General features: G+C 54.5%; 1 protein-coding gene across 1 annotated transcript in view; it reads right to left on the reverse strand.

The window, feature by feature from the left end:
- The window catches only part of LOC103167280 (mucin-5AC-like), a 78209-nt gene that overhangs the window by 43095 nt on the left and 15427 nt on the right, over window positions 1-19687 (reverse strand). The window contains 16 exon segments of the mRNA XM_039911647.1: window positions 2122-2266; window positions 2355-2483; window positions 2735-2891; window positions 4067-4306; window positions 4855-5034; window positions 7475-7588; window positions 7799-7937; window positions 9963-10114; window positions 10877-10977; window positions 11641-11693; window positions 12667-12922; window positions 13783-13912; window positions 14582-14676; window positions 15979-16143; window positions 16821-16958; window positions 17511-17580. Of these exon segments, the coding sequence (XP_039767581.1) occupies window positions 2122-2266; window positions 2355-2483; window positions 2735-2891; window positions 4067-4306; window positions 4855-5034; window positions 7475-7588; window positions 7799-7937; window positions 9963-10114; window positions 10877-10977; window positions 11641-11693; window positions 12667-12922; window positions 13783-13912; window positions 14582-14676; window positions 15979-16143; window positions 16821-16958; window positions 17511-17580 (2264 nt within the window).

The raw sequence follows: 19687 nt of genomic DNA on the forward strand, positions 1-19687 counted from the left end.
GCCGATCTTAATTATGCTTTTCTCAGGTAATTAAGCCCAGACCCTGGGGCCCAAGATGGAGAGTGGGTGAGGAGGGTCTCATTCTAATAATAATAAAAATGATAATAATAATGATGGTGTTTTTAAGTGCTCACTATGTCCCAAGCAGCTTTCATCACTAATGCATACAAAAGGGGAGAGGGTGGATGAGATATGGAGCTGGGAGTCGAGAGACCTGGGTTCCAGTCCCAGCTCTGCTTCTGGCCTGCTGTGCGACTTTAGGAAAGCCCCTGAACCTCTCTGGGCCTCTGTTTCCCCTTCTGTAAAATGGGGTTGAGGTCGACGGGGAGCCCCTTGTGGGATGGGGACTGTGTCTGATCTCATAACTGGGTATCTACACCAGCGCTTAGCACACAGTAGGTGCTTTATAAATGCTCTCATTATTATTAATAGAGAAGCAGCATGGCATAGTGGACAGAGGACGGGCCTGGGAGTCAGAAGGTCATGGGTTCTAATCCCAACTCCACCATTTGTCTGCCGTGCGAGCTTGGGCGAGTCACTTCACTTTTCTGTGCGTCAGTGACCTCATCTGTAAAATGGGGATTGAGACTGTAAGCTCCACTTGGGACAAGGGACTGTGTCCAACCCGATTTGCTTGTACCCACCCCAGTGCTTAGTACAGTGCCTGGCACATAGTAAAAGCTTCACAAATACCATAACGAGTGGTATTTATTGAGCGCTTATTGTATGCGGAGCACTGTCCTAAGTGCTTGGGAGAGGAGAATACGACAGAGTTGGTAGACAAGTTCTTCGTCCACAATGAGTTCATAGTCTAGAAAGGGGAATTGAAATGAATTATGGATATGGATGTAAATGGAGGGGTGGGGAGAATATCAAATTCTCAAAAAGGACAGATCCTTTTGCATGGATGATGAAGAAGGGAAAGGAAGAAGGGAAAATGAGGACTTAGTCTGGGAAGGCCTCTCAGAGGAGATGGGATTTTTAATAAGGATTTTTGAAGGTGGGGAGAGTGATCGTCTGTGGGAAGGGGGAGGGAGTTTCAGGCCAGAGGGCAGGGGTGGGCGATGGGTAGGCAGTGAGATAGGCGACATAGAGGTACAGTAAGGAGACTGGCATTAGAAGTGCGGAGTGTGAAGGCTGCGTTGTAGTAGGAGAGCAGAGAGGTGAGGTAGAAAGGGGTGAGCTGATTGAGGGCTTTAAAGCCAATGGTGAGGACTTTCTGGTTGATGCTGAGGTGGATGGGCAACCACCAGAGCTTGTTGAGGATTGGGGAGACGAGGACCGAATGAATTTATAGAAAAATGATCCGGGCAGCAGAGTAAAGTATGGACTGGAGTAGGGAGAGAGATTAGACAGGCAGGGTGGATAGAGCAAAGGCCTGGGAGTCAGAAGATTATGGGTTCTAATCCCAACTCTGCCACTTGTCTGCTGTGTGACCTTGGGCCAGTCACTTCCCTTCTGTGGGCCTTCGTTGCCTCATCTGGAAAGTGGGGAATAAGGCTGTGAGCCCCACGTGGGACAGGGACTGTGTCCAATCTGATTTGCTTGTATCCACCCCAGTGCTTAGTAGAGTGCCTGGCACATAGTAAATACTAAACAAATACCATAATTATTATTATTATTACTGTCAGTGAGGAGGCTGATGGAGTAGTCAAGGTGGTATAGGATAAGTTCTTGCATCAGCGTGGTCCTTCTTTTTGTGGTATTTGTTAAGCGCTTACTATGTATCCAGGCCCTTCTGACTGCCAGGCGGCTTGGCCTGGTGGCAAGAGCGCGGGCTTGGGATTCTAATCTCGGCTCCAGCACCTGTGTGCCTGGTGACCTTGGGCAAGTTGCTTCACTTCTCTGGTCCTCAGTTCCCTCATCTGGAAAATGGAGGTGAAGACTGTGAGCCCCTTGTGGGACAGGGACTGTGTCCAAACTGATTAACTCGATTCTACCCCAACGCTTAGAACAGTGCCAGGCACATAGTAAGTGTTTAACGAACACCATAATTATTATTATTAACATTATTTCAGGCCCGTGCTCTATCCACTAGGCCATCCTCCTTGATTGATTTGGGGAGGGTCCCTCTTCATGTGGGGAGGTTGGAATCGGGCTCCTCCCCCGGCTCAATCTCACCAGCGCTGGCAGTTCTGGGGGGCGCGGACCTCCACCCCAAGCTGGTGGTAGTTTCCTTCTGAGTCGTAGCAGCCGCACTGGGAGACGCATTTCATGTCGTGTTCACTGAAGAAGGGCCTCTCCGCCGGGCATTTTGGGTAGCAGCCTGAGATGGGCACAGAGGATGGCTCTCTCCGGGGCCTTCCTCCCTTCCTTCTGTCGCCCCTCTTTCCCGCCCCCGGGTCGGTCATTACCTTCCAACCCGGGAAGAGCGTTGAGACACTTCCCGGTGGGATTACGGCAGGTCTTCATGCAGGCATCCCCGCACGGCTGGTAGTGCCACTCACACTCGCCCTTGGGGTTGTAGTAATCGCAGAACAGGGCTGGGGGAACAGGGGCCGGAGGCCGGGTCAGGGGGCGGTCGCTCCGTCCGGCCCCGGCGGCCGGGGACGGGGCTCAGGGGGACCACTGACCCCTCGATCCCCTTCGTCCGGCTCCGGGAAGGTGGGGGCCGTGTCCCCATCCCTGACCCAAGCTCGTCTCCTCTCCGACTCCCTTGCCCCCGGCCCCGCCCTCCTCCCGGCCCCCTGCTCCAGGCCCGGAACCGTCTGGGGGTGTGAGGACGGGCACTCACGGCAGATGTCGGGGGTCCTCCAGGAGACGCAGACCCCGACCTGGTTGCAGGCCCGGGCGTAGGCGGCCACGGCGGTGCAGAAACACTCACAGTCCCCGCCGCTGTCGCAGGCGCAAGCGTCGTTCACGCAGGCCTCGTAGAACCTCGACGGCTCCACCTGCCCGCCACCACGGGGATGGTCGGCAGGTCAGGCTGGGGCAGAGGGCCAGGGGCAAGTAGGCCAGCGGGAGACCGCACCCCCCAGTGCTGCCCCGAGCTCGCCGGGTTGTGGCATCGTGGCTCAGGGTTGGCATCAGGTTGTGCTCCCTCCGGCCACCCACGGGCCTCCCCGCTGCCCCGCCCCCAGCTCAGCCACGCTCCCCGTTACGTCCATCCTCTAGTTGGGCCGTCACCTCCTGGAGGGCACTCACTCTACTATGCTCTCTGCAGTGCTCAGCACAGTGCTCTGCGCACAGATGACTGGAAGTTCCTCAAAGACAGGGACTGTGTCTGCCAAACTCTATCAGATGTCCCTGAGCTCTCAGCCCAGGAATACGCATGGTAGCTGCTAATAAATACCGTTGATCGATTAGTCAGGTCAGTCAGTCGATCGTAGTTATTGAGCTGTGTGCAGAGCACTGTACTAAACACTTGGGAGGGGACGATTTAACAATGAACAGGCACACCCCCTGCCCGCGATGAGCTTAGGGTCTAGAGGGGGAGATGGACATGAATAGAAAGAAATAAGTGATATGGACCAAAGTGGTGTAGGGCTGGGAGGGGGAATGAATAAAGAGAGCGAGTCAGGGCGACGCAGAAGGGAGTGGGAGAAGAGGAAAGGAGGGCTGAGTCAGGGAAGGCCTCTTGGAGGAGATGGGCCCTCAGTATGGCTTTGAAGCCAGGGAGATTCATTGTCTGTCGGATGTGAGGAAGGAAGAAATTCCAGGGTTTAGTCAGGGAAGCCCTCTTGGAGGTCTTCTGTTTATTATTTGTTGTTGTTTGTCTGTCTGTTGTTCTATTGCACTCTCCCAAGCTCTCAGTACAGTGCTTTGCACACAGTAAGCTCTCAATAAATATGATTGAATGGATGAAGATGTGCTTTCAATAAGGCTTTGAATGGAGGGAGAGTCACTGTCCATCGGATATGACGTCAGCGCTTAGAACAGTGCTAGGCCCATAGTAAGCGCTTAACAAATACCATCATCATCATTATTATTATATGAGGAGGGGTGGCGTTCCAGGGTTTAGTCAGGGAAGGCCTCTTGGAGGAGATGTGCCTCAGTAAGACTTTGAAGCAGGAGGAGGAGGAGGGAGGGCGGTCCCGCCCCCACCGTCCCCTGTGATTGACCGTACCTGGCGGTGGCAGAGGGCGAAGACGTCACTGTGGAGGATGGCGCAGCGCCGGTGGGCCCAGGCCCTGCGGTAGGGGTTGGCGGTGCAGGGGTCTCTGGGAGTCACGGCGTCGGGGCAGGAGGGAGACGACTTCCAGCTGTTGCCGAACTCCCGCACGTCGCCCACCACGGACCCGCTGCGCGTCGTCAGATCGTTGCCCCCGTGGTCGTCGAAGTTGCCGCACAGCCCGCACACCCGGCCCTGAGGGGAGAGGTTGGGGTCGGCTTGGGGAGGCGGGCGGAGGGGGCCTGTCTAGAGCCTACCCGGAGCCTGAGACCTCTCACTCTGTCCTGCTCCTTGAGGGAAAGGATCATGTGTACGGACTCTACTGGACTCTCCCAGGCGCTCAGGACAACGCTATGCCCACAGAAGGCTGGAAACCTCTTGAGGGCAGGGACCGGGCCTACTAACTTTATTTGCTCAGGCGCTCAGTCCAGTGATCTGCACAGGATCACTGCGAAGCAGCGTGGCTTAGTGGATAGAGCACAGATCCAGGAGTCAGAGGGGCCTGGGTTCTAATCCGGGCTCCGCCACTTGTCTGCTGTGTGGCACTTGGCTTCCCTTTGCCTCAGTTCCCTCATCTGCTAAATGGGAATTGAGACTGTGAGCCCCACATGGGACATACACTGCACCCAACCTGATTATCTTGTATCTACCCCAGCGCTTAGTACGGTGCCTGGCACAAAGTAAACGCTTAACAAAGACGATAAAAGAGGAGGGAATTCGGGGTTCCCCTTCCGGAGCCTCACCTTGAGTTCCTGGCTCAGCCTGATGAAGATGCTGGTCTTCCTGTCCCATAGCAGGGCCAGACCGTTCTGGGCCTCGATGGTCAGGAAGATGCCCATGGTCCGGACGCTGTATGGGATGCTCCCACCGGCTCCCCGTTCCACCACCGCGATGTCCCCCTCGCTGAGGATCAGTTCGTAGCTCTGGGGGTTTGGGGGAGGAAGAGACAGGTGTTACCTAAGCAGAAACTCCCTGCCCCTCCTACCTCAGCCCGCTACTCTCCTACTCTAACCCAGCCTGCGCACTTTGCTCCTCCAATGCCAACTTTCTCCCTGGGCCTCCATCTCGTCTCTCTCACCACCAACCTCTCGCCCACATCCTGCCTCTGGCCCGGAATGCCCTCCCTCCTCAAATCCCACAGACGATGACTCTCCCCCACTTCAAAGCCTTATTGAAGGCCCATCTCCTCCAAGAGGCCTTCCCTGACTCAGTTCTCCTTTCGTCTTTTCCCTCTCCCGTCTGTGTCACTCTGACTCGCTCCCTTTCTTCATCCCCCGTCCCAGCCCCACACGCCTTATGTATATATCTGTCACTTCTTTCTTTCTATGCATGTCTGTCTCTGCCCCATCTAGACTGTAAGCTCCTTGTGGGCAGGGAATGTGTCTGTTTATTGTTCTATAGTCATTCATTCATTCAATAGTATTTATTGAGCGCTTACTAAGTGCAGAGCACTGTACTAAGCGCTTGGAATGGACAATTCGGCAACAGATAGAGACAATCCCTGCCCAGTGACGGGCTCACAGTCTAACTGGGGGAGAGAGATGGCAGAGTAAAACAGAACGAAACAAAAACAAGACCGCATTATCACGATAAATAGAATCAAGGGATGAACACCTCATTAACAAAATAAATAGGGTAATAATCCTCTCCCAAGCACTTAGTACAGTGCTCTGCACATAGTAAGAGCTCAATAAATACGACTGACTGACTTCACTTCTCTCTGCCTCAGTTGCCTCATCTGTAAAATGGGGATTAAGACCGTGAGCCCCCTGAGGGACAGGGACTGCATCCAACCCGATTTGCTTGTATTCGCCCCACTGCTTAGTACAGTGCCTGGCACATAGTAAGCATTTAACAAATGCCACTATTATTATTATTACTATTATCCTTCTTATTATTACATCCAATCTCCCCCCACCACCTCCACCCAGCTCACACACCCCACCGCCCACACCGGCTCACAGTCCCCCGCCTCCGTCCCCCAGCCTGGATCTCCCTCCCCACCCCAAGCGACCCGCTGGAATCCCACCTCCTCCAGGCAGCCTGTCCTAATTACCTCCCTATGTTCCTGTCGGCCACACAAGCACTTGAGGATTTTATCGCCCTGGAGCACTTCTGCCCCTGTGCAATGTCCGTTATTTATTCAGCCATCTCTTTCTGGCAACCACTGCTTCCTGACGTACCCTCGTTCTTGCTCGTGACATTTTTATATCATTTAGGCCTGCCCATCTGCTTCTGGCGAACTCTCCAGAGTCCCTTAATAGCCTGTTCCGCACTCCCCTGTTAGGCTGTAAGCTACCTGAGGGCAGTCTACTCACCCGACTGTCCTGCCTCAAGTGCTCAGCACAGTGCTCTGCACAGAGTAGACTAAACTCCTTAAGGGCAGGGATCATGTCTGCCAATATTACTGTACTCAAGTGCTCAGTACACTGCACCCAATGGGTGCTCAGTAAATGCCATTACTACTAATAGTGCCACTATTACTATTATCATTCCACTCCTAATCATCACTTTTTTTTAATGATATTCGTTAAGCGCTTACTATGTGTCAGGCATTGTATTAAGCGCTGGGGTGAATACAGGTAAATCGGGTTGGACGCAGTCCCTTTCCCACAGGGGGATCACAGTCTCCAGCCCCATTTTCCAGATGAGGTAACTGAGGCCCAGAGAAGGGAAGGGACTTGTCCAAGGTCACACAAGTGACAGAGGTGAAATTAGAACTCTTGACCTTCTGACTCCCAAACCCGTGCTCTTCCACTACGCCATGCTGCTTCTCCCTATACCATGCCACTTCTACTACTACTAACAATAATAATAATAATTGTGGTATTAATTAAGTGCTCACTATGTACCAGGCCTGTACTAAATGCTGGGGTGGATGCAAGCAAATCGGGTTGGACCCAGTCCCTGTCCCATGTGGGGCTCACGGTCTCAATCCCCATTTTCCAGATGAGGGAAATGAGGCTCAGAGAAGTGAAGTGACTTGCTCAAGGTCACACAGCAGACATGTGGCAGAGCGGGGATTAGAACTCATGACCTTCTGACTCCCAGGCCCGTGCTCTATCCACTACGCCATGTTGCTTCTACTACAACTACTGCTGCTATTTTTCCTCCTCCTCCTCTATTATTGCTATTACTAGGAAACTATTATTACTAACATTATTATTACCACTAGCATTATTACTACAACTATTCTGCTTCTGCTACTATTATACTAATGCTACTTTCCAAACAAAGGAGCAACTCTCTGGACCACCCCAGCCCTGTGTCTCGGGAAGCCGCAACTGAGAGAGAGCAGATAATTCCCTTTGGCCAACGGAGGCGGCCACTGCCCCAGCCCCGGCCCCCTCGGTGGGCGCTCACCCCAAGGAAGATCTTGATGGCCTTGGAGCAGGTGACGCCGGTGGTGCCGCAGGGCACGTTCTCAGTGATGACCCGGAAGGAGCCCGGGGCGCTGCCGTTCCCCCCGCAGTGGTCCTGTGGGGGTGGGGTGGGCTGTTGGGGGGGCGGAGGGCGGATCCGGGGGACGGGAATGGCCTAGGCCAGACTGAGGTGTCCAGGAGTAGGCCGGGGGATGGGGGCGGACGGGGTGCCGGGGGATGGGGAGAGTTGGACTGGGGATGTCTGGGGGCAGAATGGAGAGGGCAGACCGGGAATGGGGGCGCCTGGGGAAGGTGGACCGTGTACCTGGGCTAGCGTGTATTCGCAGCTCCCCTCGAAGGCGAAGCTCTCCCCATCGAAGGTGACGTAGTGTCCGTCCCCGTAGACGGAGCACGTGCCCATGCAGGCCTCCTGGGTACATTCCCAAACCCGGTCCTTGCACGTGCTGTGGAGGGTGGGGGTGGGAGAGGTGAGTGGGAAAGATTTCCGGCGAGCAACGAAAGCCGCCCCTCGGGTGCTCTCCCTGGCCCCCAACACCGTGCCACCTTCTACACCCTTCACACTACCCACGTTTCCACCTGCACACCCCACCTCCCCGTCTCCTTTTCTAGCGGGAAATTATTTTGCCTCTGGATCATTTTGCGCTCTGCACACAGTAGAGTGGAAGCTCCTTGAGGGCAGGGAATGTGTCTACTAATTCTATTGTTCTCTCCCAAGCGTTCAGCACTGTGCTCTGCACACAGTAGATGCTCAGTAAACACCATGAATGGATTGATTGTCAGACCAAGGGGAAAAAGACACCAGCGGCTATCACAAGGGATGGCCAGGATGGATAAGTGGATAAGTGTGTTTTTACAGTGATAGTAGTAACAGCAGCAGTAGTTGGGAATAATAATAATAATAATGATGATAATTGTGGCAATTGTTGTTAAGCACTTACTATGTGCCAAGCACTGTTCTAAGCACGGGGGTAGATACAGGATAATCAGGTTGTCCCACATGGGGCTCACACTTTTAATGCCCATTTTTCAGATGAGGGAACTAAGACACAGAGAAGTGAAGTGACTTGCCCAAGGTCACACAACAGAGGAGTGGCACAGCTGGGATTAGAACCCACATCCTCTGACTCCCAAGCCCGGGCTCTTGCCACTAACCAGGCTGCTGCTCTAAGCAACATGGTTTAGCAGATAGAACTCGGGCCTTGGTTCTAATGCCGGCTCTGCCACTTGTCTGCCGTGTGACCTTGGGCGAGTCACTTCACTTCTCTGGGACTCATTTACCTCATCTGTAAAATGGAAATTAAGATCACGAGCCCCAGGTGGGACAGGGCCCGGGTCCAGCCCGATTTGCTTGTATCCACACCGACACTTAGCACGGCTCACGTCGTAAGCGCTTATCAAATACCATAATTATTAATAGTAGCAGTAGTAATAATGATGGTAGTAATCATTCATTCAATCCTATTTATTTAGCGCTTACTTTGTAATAGTAAGACTTGCTAGAAGAGCCTGGAAAAAATCATGAAATGTGCTAATGTAACTATTGCTACAAAAATACAAATCGTGAACTCTCTGGTGCTTCCAGTGACAACGGAGGTATCTGAAAGCTGGACAGTGAAAAAACAGGATAGAAAAAGCATCGGTTCTTTTGAATATGTGGTGCTGGAGAAGGCTTTTGCGAATCCCATAGACTGCCCAAAAGACAAACAGATGGATTTTAGGGCAGATTAAACCAAAGTGGTCTTTGGAAAACCAGATGACTCGATTTGGATTAGCCTATTTTGGACACATCATCAGGAGGACTAATTCTCTGAGGAAGACACTAATGCTAGGAAAAGTCCGGGGAAAATGTGGAAGAAGCAGACCGGCAGCTAGATGGATAGAAACCATAATGACGATAACGGAAGAACCGTAAGAAAGGTAGCAGATTATGGCAGAGGACAGAACGTTCTGGAGAAAGTATATCCATGGAGTCGCTCTGAAACGGAAACGACTCGATGACAATAATAATGATGATAATAAATAGTAGTAATAGTAGGGGTCTTCCTCTAGACTATTAGCTCGTTAGGGACAGGGAATATGCCTGTTTACTGTTGTATTGTCCTCTCCCAAGTGCTTAGTACAGTGCTCTGCACGCAGTAAGCGCTCAGTAAATATGACTGGCTAATAGCAGTAGTAGCAGTAATCGGAGTAGTAATATTTATTGAGTGCCTCCTGGATGAAATGCACTGCATTAAGTGGTTGGAAAGTGCATCAGAAGTCCAAGACAAGTCCTCTGCCCATGAGGAGCTTTGCCTCTAATGGGGGAAACAGCCATATAAACGTGGTTCACAGAGACCGATCAAAAGTGATCAGCGAGGGTAAAGGGAAGTGCTCAAAGAGTTGAGTGTGGGAGGCTGGGGCGGGGAGGACCCTGGGGATTCCCATCTGGACCCCCCAGCCCTCGTCCCCGGCCCCCGGCCGCCACTCGCCATGTGTTGCAATCCACCCTGACGGTCTCTCCCGGGCTGTAGCTGGCCTCGTTGTGGACGCACGGACAGGCCTCCGGGGTGATGCAGCCTCCCTTCCCGTCCGACACCAGCCCGCCGGGGCACATGCAGCCAGACACGCAACGTGTGCTGTACTGGAGAGAGGGAGGCCGAGCATGGTCAGCGGGGTTGGTAGGAGGATGGGGATGGTCAGTGGGGAGGGGCAGGCTGGGACAGGACAATGTAGCGGGAGGAGGACGGGGATGGTCAGTAGGGTAGGGGGAGGCCCGGGATGATGAGAAGGGTTGGGGGAAGCCTGAGCTGGTCAGAGGGGCGGGGGGAGCCAGGCCTGGTCAGTGGAGTGGTGGAAGGCCTTGGGTCAGTCAGGGGGGTGGGGATAGGTCTGGGATAGTCAGCGGGGTGGGGAAAGGTGAGACCGGTCACTGGGGTGGAGGGAAGCTGAGGCCGGTCAGCGGAGCCGGGGGATACTCCCGGGCTGGTTAGTGGGGTGGGGAAAGCCAAGGCTGGTCATTGGGGCGGGGGAAGGCCAGCGCCGGTCACCGGGGCAGGGAGAGGTCTGAGCCAGTCACAGGACAAGACCAGGGCTGGTTAGCAGGGCAGTGGTGCAGGGAAGCCAGAACTGGTCAGCTGGGCAGCTGGCAGGGGCGAGGTGGGACAGGGTGGGCAGGGACTGTGGGGGGGGGGGTCCCCGGTCTACGGGCTCTATTTGTTTCCAATCTGAAGGCCGGGGCAGTGAGGCTCGGTGGTCAGAGCGCGGGGCTGGGTGTCAGGAGATCTGGGGCAAGTCACCGAGCCTCTCCGGGTCTCCGTCTCCCCCTCCAGAAAAGGGGCAAAAACCATTCCCCCCCTCCATCCCTGGTTGAAGGAAGCCCCCGGGCCCCTCACCCCACACTCACGCAAGCCATGTCGAGAGTCTGACAGCTCTTCAGACACTCCACCCCCGGTGTCCCCGCCGACACGTTTCCACAGTCCAGATAGACCATGGGAGGGGAGCACACTGGAAGGAAAGTCGAGGGGCGGGCGTTTCCACGGGGGCAGAAATGGGAGAGGTCTCCCCAACCCCTGGCTTTCTGGGATAGGACCCCCTTCCCGCTCCATGCCCATTCTGGGAAACACCCCTCATGGGCTGAATCTGGACCAAAAGGGGCCGCTGCTGGTCCTCCCTGTCTCCCAGCCCCAGTCCCGGTCCTGCCACAAATGGAACAGCCTGGGGCGAGATCTGCCCACCCACATAAAAGCTGTCTGGAGGCTGCCCAGACCCCCCACCAGATAGCAGGGACCAAGGACATGGCACTGGGGGTCAGGGAAAGGCCCAGCGTCAGGGACTGGGGGCTCAAGGATCAGTGGTCAAGGGCTGGGAGTTAAAGGCCGGCACTGGTTGTTAAGAAAAGGCCCAGCATCAAGGACCGGGGGCCAAGGGGTCAAGGGCCAGGAGTCAAGGGACCGGGCATCATGGACCAAAGGTTAGAGACCGAGTGTGAAAGGCTGGACACTAAGGACCAAGGGTCAAGGACCAGAATTCAGGGAACGGGCATACCAGGCGGGGGAGGGGGGGTCGAGCCACCAGGGAGGAGCGGGGGTCTGGACTGGGGAGGGGGACGGGCTTCCTGGTGGGCCCTAGGCTGGGGTGGGAGCGGGGCTGGGGCACCCACTAACTCACCTGGGAATCGGTTAATCTCCCCAAAGCAGTTCAGCTTCCCCCCTGAGCAGGAGCTGTGGAGACATGACCCGGCTTCCGATCAATCGATTAATCTGTCAATCACCCAGAACCTCCCCACTCCCAGCCGGACCCAGAGCCTCATCTGAGAACTGGATGCTTGAACCATTTCTTCCCACACCGCCCCCATACCCTCTCCCACTACCCCCCCCCCAGAAGGAGCCCCTAGCCAAAGCCCCTTCTCCACTGGCTCCTTGGCTCTCCCCAGGCCCACCCTGTCAACCACCTTAATAATAATAATAACAATAATGATAATAATGTTGGTATTTGCTAAGCGCTTACTATGTGCAGAGCATTGTTCTAAGCGCTGGGGGAGATACAGGGTCATCGGGTGGTCCCACGTGAGGCTCACAGTCTTCATCCCCATTTTACAGATGAGGGAACTGAGGCCCAGAAAAGTGAAATGACTTGCCCAAAGTCACACAACTAACAAGTGGCGGAGTCAGGATTAGAACCCTAACCCTCAGCATCTCACTAGTCGCGTAACCTGAATCCCTAAGGGAAACTCTCCAGGTCTCTGCGTTTCCGTCCCTCTCTTTTTCTCTCACTGCTTGGTCTCTTTCTGTCTCAATCATCGACTCACAATCCCCGTTAATCCCCATGTGGCTTCAGTGAGAAGCAGCCCGGCGTAGTGGATAGAGCCCAGACCTGGGAGTCAGAAGGTCATGGGTTCTAATCCCGGCTCCTCCACTTGTCTGCTGTGTGACCTTGGGCAAGTCACTTCACTGCTCTGGGCCTCAGTTCCCTCGTCTATAAAATGGGGTTTAAGCGGGTGAGCCCTATGTTGGGACAGTGACAATTTGGCTAACTTGTATCCATTCCAACGCTTAGAACAGTGCTTGGCACAGTTAGGGGCTTAACAAATACCATAATGATTATTATCCTCCAGATGTACAGACCGAGACCGTTCATCCTTTGGACTGGCGGACCAGAGATGCCCATTTCCCAGAAGGGCAGACTGATGCCTACCAGATGGCACCGTTCTGGCGGAAGGACTGGCCGGCGGGCACGGGCGCCCCGTGGTGGTAACAGGGGCAGCTGGCGGCGGGCACGCACTGGCCCCCGGCGTCCAGGTAGGTGCCGTTGGCACAGGTGCAGCCGTCCACGGGGACGAAGGGGACCGCGCACGTGACGTCCGGCTGGCTCAGCGCCCGGCACGTGGGCGGGCAGGACTCTATCGCGTAGCTGTAGGTCAGGGACTTGGGGCACGAGGTCGTATATTTGGCTGGAGGCGGGAGAGAAGCAGCCGTTAGAGAAAATCGCTCAATCCATGGTATTTATTGAGCGCTTACTGTGTGCAGAGCGCTGTACTGAGCTCTTGGGAGAACACGATAGGACAGAGACATGTTCCCTGCCCACAGGGAGCTTAGTCTAGAGGGGGAGACGGACGTTAATAGGAGTAAATAAATTCCATTTGAGGGTAAACGAGGGGGCATATCTGGGGGCTCCTCACGTCTTTGGGGGGCAATGGAAGAGAGGGGCTTCTGAGGCACCCCAATCGCCCGGAGTGTGTGCCTGAAGGGTCCCCAGAGGGGCATGACTACCACCAGGAGCGGGGCCTCAACCCAAGAGGCGATACCCCAACCCAAAACTTGTCACCATTGGCTTTAAAGCCCTCCACCCCCTTGCCTCCTCCTACCTCACCTGGCTACTCCCTTACTCCAACCCAGCCCACACACTTCGCTCCTCTAATGCCAACCTTCTCCCTGCCCCTCCATCTCGTCTATCTAAGTCCCCTGACTAAGCCGCCCGAAACCCTTCTCCCACTCCCTCTGTGTCACCCTGACTTGCTCCCTTTATTCATCTCCCTCTCCCAGCCCCACCGCATTTACATCCCTGCCATTTATTTCTTTCTGTTCATGTCTGTCTCCCCCTCTAGACTGAAGCTCGCTGTGGGTAGGGACTATTGTTGTATTGTACTCTCCCGAGCGCTTAGGACAGTGCTCTTGCACACAGTGAGTGTTTAATAAATACGATCGAATAAATTGAATGGATGAATGAATGAGGCCCCCCAACTGGCCACAGACGCCATGGCCCCTCCAGTCCCACCCCCAGCCCCCCGTGGATGGTCCCCCCCCGACTCACCGCAGACGCCGTGGCCCCTCCAGCCCCGCAGCAGGATGCCGTGTCCGGCACAGGCCCTCACGTAGGAGGACCAGGCCGCGCAAAGACAATCCTCGCTCTTCTCGCAGTTGCAGGTGTCAAACATGCAGTTCTGGGGGCGAAGGGACCCTGCGTCAGAGACCCCCGCCGAGCCCAGACATCTCCCCCCCATCCATTCCCAGGGACCACCCACCTCACGGGGCCCCCCAATTCTGACCCAGCTCTGTGACCCCACCTGCCGGGAGGCCCTCCTGGGATGCCTTGCCGTGACCCTTTCCACCCAACCGGGACCCCCACCCTCTTCGTTAAATTTGCATTTGTGTTTTGGGAACAATAAGCAGACCCCCCAGACTTCCCCTTAGCCTTCCGGGACCACCCACAATCCTCTCCACTTGCAGCTTCCGTGCGTGGCCTAGTGGAAAGAACACACGCTTGGGAGTCAGAGGACGTGAGTGCTAATCCAGCTCTGCCACACGTCACGGGCAAGTCACGTCCCTTCTCTGTCCCTCAGTTCCCTCATCTGTAAAATGGGGGTGAAGACTGTGAGCCCCATTTAGGACAGGGACTGTGTCCGACCTGATTTGCTTGTGTCTACCTCAGTGCTTAGAACAGTGCCTGGAACGTAATAAGCGCTTAGGAAATGCCACCCAAAAAAAACCAACCCCAAACAGGCTGGAGCCTTTGGTAAGAGGAGCAAGAGAGATGAAACCGTTCGTAGTCACTCCACGACGGGCATCCCTCAGTGCTCATGAGAAAGCACGGGGGGCCGTTTATCCGTTACCGTGTAGTAGGGGGCAGGGTTCACGGCCTGGTGGCAGGGGGCGAAGATCCCGCTGGAGTTGGTCAGCAGGGAGCACCAGTGCTGGGCGTAATTCTCTGCAGAGAGAGACAGCGACACAGAGAGAGAGAAAGTTAGTCATCTTGGCCCCTGCCCTCGGCGGGGGCGGTAATAATTGTAACTAGTATTTGTTAAGCATTTACTATACGCCAGGCACTGTACTAAGCGCTGGGGTGGTTACAAACTAATATCCCCATGGGGCTCACAGTCTTAATCGCCATTTAACAGATGAGGGAACTGAGGCACAGAGAAAAGAAGTTTCTTGCTCAAAGTTACATAGCAGATAAGAGACAGAGCTGGGATTATTTATTGATTTACTGAATGATAATAATAATAATTGTGGTATTTGTTAAACGCTTACTATGTGCCAGGCACTGTACTAAGCTCTGGGGTGGATACAAGTAAATTGGGTTGGACACACAGTCCCTGTCCCATGTGGGGCTCACAGTCTCAAACCCTATTTTACAGATGAGGGAACTGAGACACAGAGCAGTGAAGTGACTTGGCCAAGGTCACCCAGCAGACAAGTGGCAGAGCCAGGGATTAGAACCCATGACCTTCTGACTCCCAGGCCCGGGCTTTAGCCACGACGCCATGCTGCTTCTGCTGATTGATAGAGACTTTCTGAGTCTCCCAGTGAGCCCACCTTTCCCAGCGCCCCCCCCCCCGCCCCCCAGACTTCCCTGTCTTGTCCGTTTTGGGGTCAGGATGGGGTCAGGGGTGTGGGTTTCCTTGTCCGATGAGTGGGGGTGTGGGCAGAATGTTGTATAATTCTCCCCCAAGCGTTTAGTACAGTGCCCTGCACACAGTAAGCACCCCATAAATACCATCGATTGATTGAGTGATAGAGGGGCCTCCCCAAGTCTGAGAATCAGCAGGGTATGTGTCTGTTTATTGTTATATTGGACTCTCACAAGCATTTAGTACAGTGCTCTGCCCTAATGAGATGTTCATCCCCTCGATTCTATTTATTGCTATTGTTCTTGTCTGTCCGTCTCCCCCGATTAGACCGTAAGCCCGTCAGAGGGCAGGGACTATCTCTATCTGTTACCGATTTGTCCATTCCAAGAGCTTAGTCCAGTGCTCTGCACATAGTAAGCGCTCAATAAATACTATTGAATGAATGAATGAATGAATGAATGAACAGTAAGCGCTCAATAAATGCAATTGATTGACCGACTGTCCTACACCCTTGACTCTCCCCTCTCTGTCCCTGACTGTCCCCCAGTGACCCAGGATGGACCATCCCACACCCCTGGCTCTCCCCTCTCCGTCCCTGACTCTCCACAGTGACCCAGCCTGGCCAAGCCGGGGGAAGGGAGCACTGTCCCCCACAGTACCGTTGTCCACGCTGAGGGCACACGGGTTCTCGAAGAGGTTGTGGACGTTGGGGCAGTCGGCCCGGGTCTTCCAGGTGTTGGCAAAGGCGGCCGCCGTGGCCTCCACCACGCCGCTCACCGCCCTGAAGTCGTCCGCTTGGTTCTGGTTGAAGTTTCCGCAGAGACCTGCCGGGCCGGACGGGGGGGTCACCACGCACCGGCAGGGAGGGGGCCGTGGAACGGACGGCCCGGCGGGTTCTGGGGGTGCCTTGGGGCCACGGGGCTCTGGGGTGGGTGCTTAGTACACATGGTAAGCGCTCAGTAAATATGATTGATTGATTGATAGGTGGAAGAGCAATGTGTGTGTGTGTAAATCGGTGTCTGCTTGGCTTCCTCCGTTAGATTGTAAACTTCTTGAGGGCAGGGATCATGTCTTTTCTCACTTGATATACTGTAGAGTGCCTGGTACGGTGCTCTGCACCCAGAAGGTGCTCAGTACAGTACTCTGCAGCCAGAAGGCACCCAATACAACAGTCTGCACACAGTTGGAACCCAGTACAGCTCTCTGCAGCCAGAAGGGGCCCAGTACAGAATTCTGTAGCCGGAAGGTACCCAGTACAGTGTTCTGCAGCCAAAAGACACCCAATTCAGTGCTCTGCAGCCAAAAGGGGCCCACTACAGAACTATGCAGCCAGGAGGCACCCTGCAGCCAGAAAGTGTCCAATCCAGTGCTCTGCAGCCAGAAGGTGCCCAGTATGGCACTCTGCAACCAGTACAGAGTCCTGCAGACAAGCTGACACTACGGGTGCTGGTCCCCCTGTGCCCCCCACCCCACAGGGGCGGCCGGGGGCCGGGGCTCTTACCGCACATCTGCCCCTGGTGGGAAGAGTCCACCGTCATGAAGACCTGCATGACGGGCACGACCTGAATCTGCAGCTGGAGGCTGAAGCCGGTCTGCACTATCACGAAGAACGTCGATGGCCGGAAGATGGTCATGTTGGCTGCAGGCACGCAACATAAGAGTCACTGCCAAGGAGTGCCCGCTGCCAAGTGGGGCCCGCTGCCAAAGTAAGTCTGGGCTCTGTCAAATTCTCCCCCAAAATGCAGGTCTGGAGGCTGAGGGCCGGTGGCTGGGGGCGGTCTTGGGGAGATTCAGGATGGCAATCCCGGGACACCCCGATTTGTTTCCCCTCTGGCTCCCGGCTGTGGGACTCAAGTCTGGAGTAATAATAATCTTGGTGTTCACTAAATGCTTACTGTGTTCTAAGCGCTGTGTTGAGTGCTGCAGCGGATCAAGGAGGGCTGACCCCAACCCCAGCCCCCTCGCGGCTCACAGTCCGGATGGGAGGCCGCACCCCCATTTTATGATGGGGAAAGAGAGCCCTGGAGAGGTCCAGTGTCTTGTCTGTGGTCACACGGTAGGACCTGGGCAGACCGGGCCTAGAATCCCTGGCTTTCCTGACTCTTCCCCGTGAGGCCGCGAAGCCAATGGGGGCCAGGCCAAGAAGGCCCCGGGGAAGGCCGCCCCCCAAGGTCCACCCCCTCCCCCGTACCTGCTGAGAAGGGCAGCTGGGTGTAGATGGTGTTCACATACACACCGCCGTCTGACTGGACCTTAATCACCTGGTGGAGATGGATGAGGGGTCAAAGATGAGGGGTCAGGATTGGGGGGCAATAAGGCGGAGCCTCGGGTGGAGGGGAGGGACTTGGGGGCAGGACCAGAGTCAGGAGGGCAGAGCCTACAGGTCAGTAGGCCTGAGAGCCAGGCCTGGGGGCCGATAGGGTGGATCCTGGGATGGGAGAAGTCAGAATGATAATAAAAATAATGATGATGATGGTATTCGTTCAGCACTTACGATGTGCCAAGCAGTGTTCTAAGCGCTGGGGTAGATACAAGGTTATGAGGTTGTCCCCCCGTGGGGCTCACAGTCTTCATCCCCATTTTACAGATGAGGGAACTGAGATACAGAGAAGTTAAGTGACTTGCCAAAGGTCACAAAGCAGGCAAGTGGCAGAGCCGGAATTGGAACCCATGACCTCTGACTCCCAAGCCCAGGCTCTTGCCAAGCCATGCAAAAGCCTTTCCTGACTAAGCCCTCCTTTCCTTTTCTCCCACTCCCTTCTGTGTTGCCTTAACTTGCTTCTTCATTCACCCTCCCTCCCATCCCTACAACACTTATGTATATATCTATATATGTCTGTCATTTATTTATTTATTTATTTGTCATTTATTTGTTTATATCAATTGTATTAATTATATTGATGCTTGTCTCCCCCTCAAGACTGAACTCTTTGTGGGCAGGAATGTTGTTACATTATATTGTTGTTATATTAGGGAAGCAGCACGGTGTAGTGGATAGAGCCCGGGGCCTGGGAGGCAGAAGGTCAGGGGTTCTTATCCCGGCTCCCCCACTTATCTGCTTTGTGACCTTGAGCAAATCATCTCAATTGTCTGGGCCTCAGTTCCCTCATCTGTAAAATGGGGATTGAGAATGTAAGCCCATGTGGGACAGGGACTGTGTCCAACCCAATTTGCTTGTACCCACCCCAGAGCTTAATACAATGCCTAGCACATAGTAAGCGCTTAACAAATATCATAATTGTTATTAGTATATTGTACTCTCCCAAAGGCTTAGTACAAGGCACACAGTAAGCGCTCAATAAAATCTAATCCCGGTTCCACCACTTGTCTGCTGCCTGACCTTGGGCAAACCGCTTAATAATAATAATAATAATAATATTGGTATTTGTTAAGGGCTTACTATGTGCCAAGCACTCTAAGCGCTGGGGTAATAATAATAATAATAATAATAATGTTGGTATTTGTTAAGCGCTTACTATGTGCAGAGCACTGTTCTAAGCGCTGGGGTAGACACAGGGGAATCAGGTTGTCCCACGTGGGGCTCACAGTCTTAATCCCCATTTTACAGATGAGGGAACTGAGGCACAGAGAAGCTAAGTGACTTGCCCACAGTCACACAGCCGACAAGTGGCAGAGCTGGGATTCAAACTCATGAGCCCTGACTCCAAAGCCCGTGCTCTTTCCACTGCGCCACACTGCTTCTAGATACAAGGTAATCAGGTTGTCCCACGTGGGGCTCACAGTCTTCATCCCCATTTTGCAGATGAGGTAACTGAGGCACTGAGAAGTGAAGCGACTTGCCCAAAGTCACCCAGCAGACAAGTGGCAGAGCCAGGATGAGAACTCACGACCTCTGACTCCCAAGCCCGGCCTCTTTCACCGAGCCACGCTGCTTCTCTAACTTCTCCGTCTCTCAGTTCCCTCCTCTGTAAAATGGGGATGAAGACTGTGAGCCCCATGTGGGACAATCTGATTACCTTCTGTCTTCCCCAGTGCTTAGAACAGTGTTTGGCACATAGTAAGCACTTAGCAAATGTTATTATTATAGGATTGAATGAATGGATGGGAGGTGAGGTGTTAGGGTGGGGCCTGGAGGCCGATAGGGCAGATCCTGGGGTGGGAGGAGCCTGGGGCCAGGGCCTGGGGACTGATAGGGTGGATTTGGGGTAGGGAGGAGTCGGGGGGTGGAGCCTTGTCCCAATAGGGCAGGTCCTGGGGGTGGGAGGAGGCTGGGGTGGGGCCTGGGGGCTGATAGGGCAGATTCTGGGGTGGGAAGAGCCTGGGAGTGGGGCCTAGGGTCGGGGCCTGATCCAAATAAGTCGTATCCTGGGGTGGTAGGAACCTGGGGGCCGATAGGGCGGATCCTGG

This window comes from Ornithorhynchus anatinus, chromosome 3 (assembly GCF_004115215.2).
Source record: "Ornithorhynchus anatinus isolate Pmale09 chromosome 3, mOrnAna1.pri.v4, whole genome shotgun sequence".
In the NCBI taxonomy this organism is placed as follows: Eukaryota; Metazoa; Chordata; class Mammalia; order Monotremata; family Ornithorhynchidae; genus Ornithorhynchus; species Ornithorhynchus anatinus.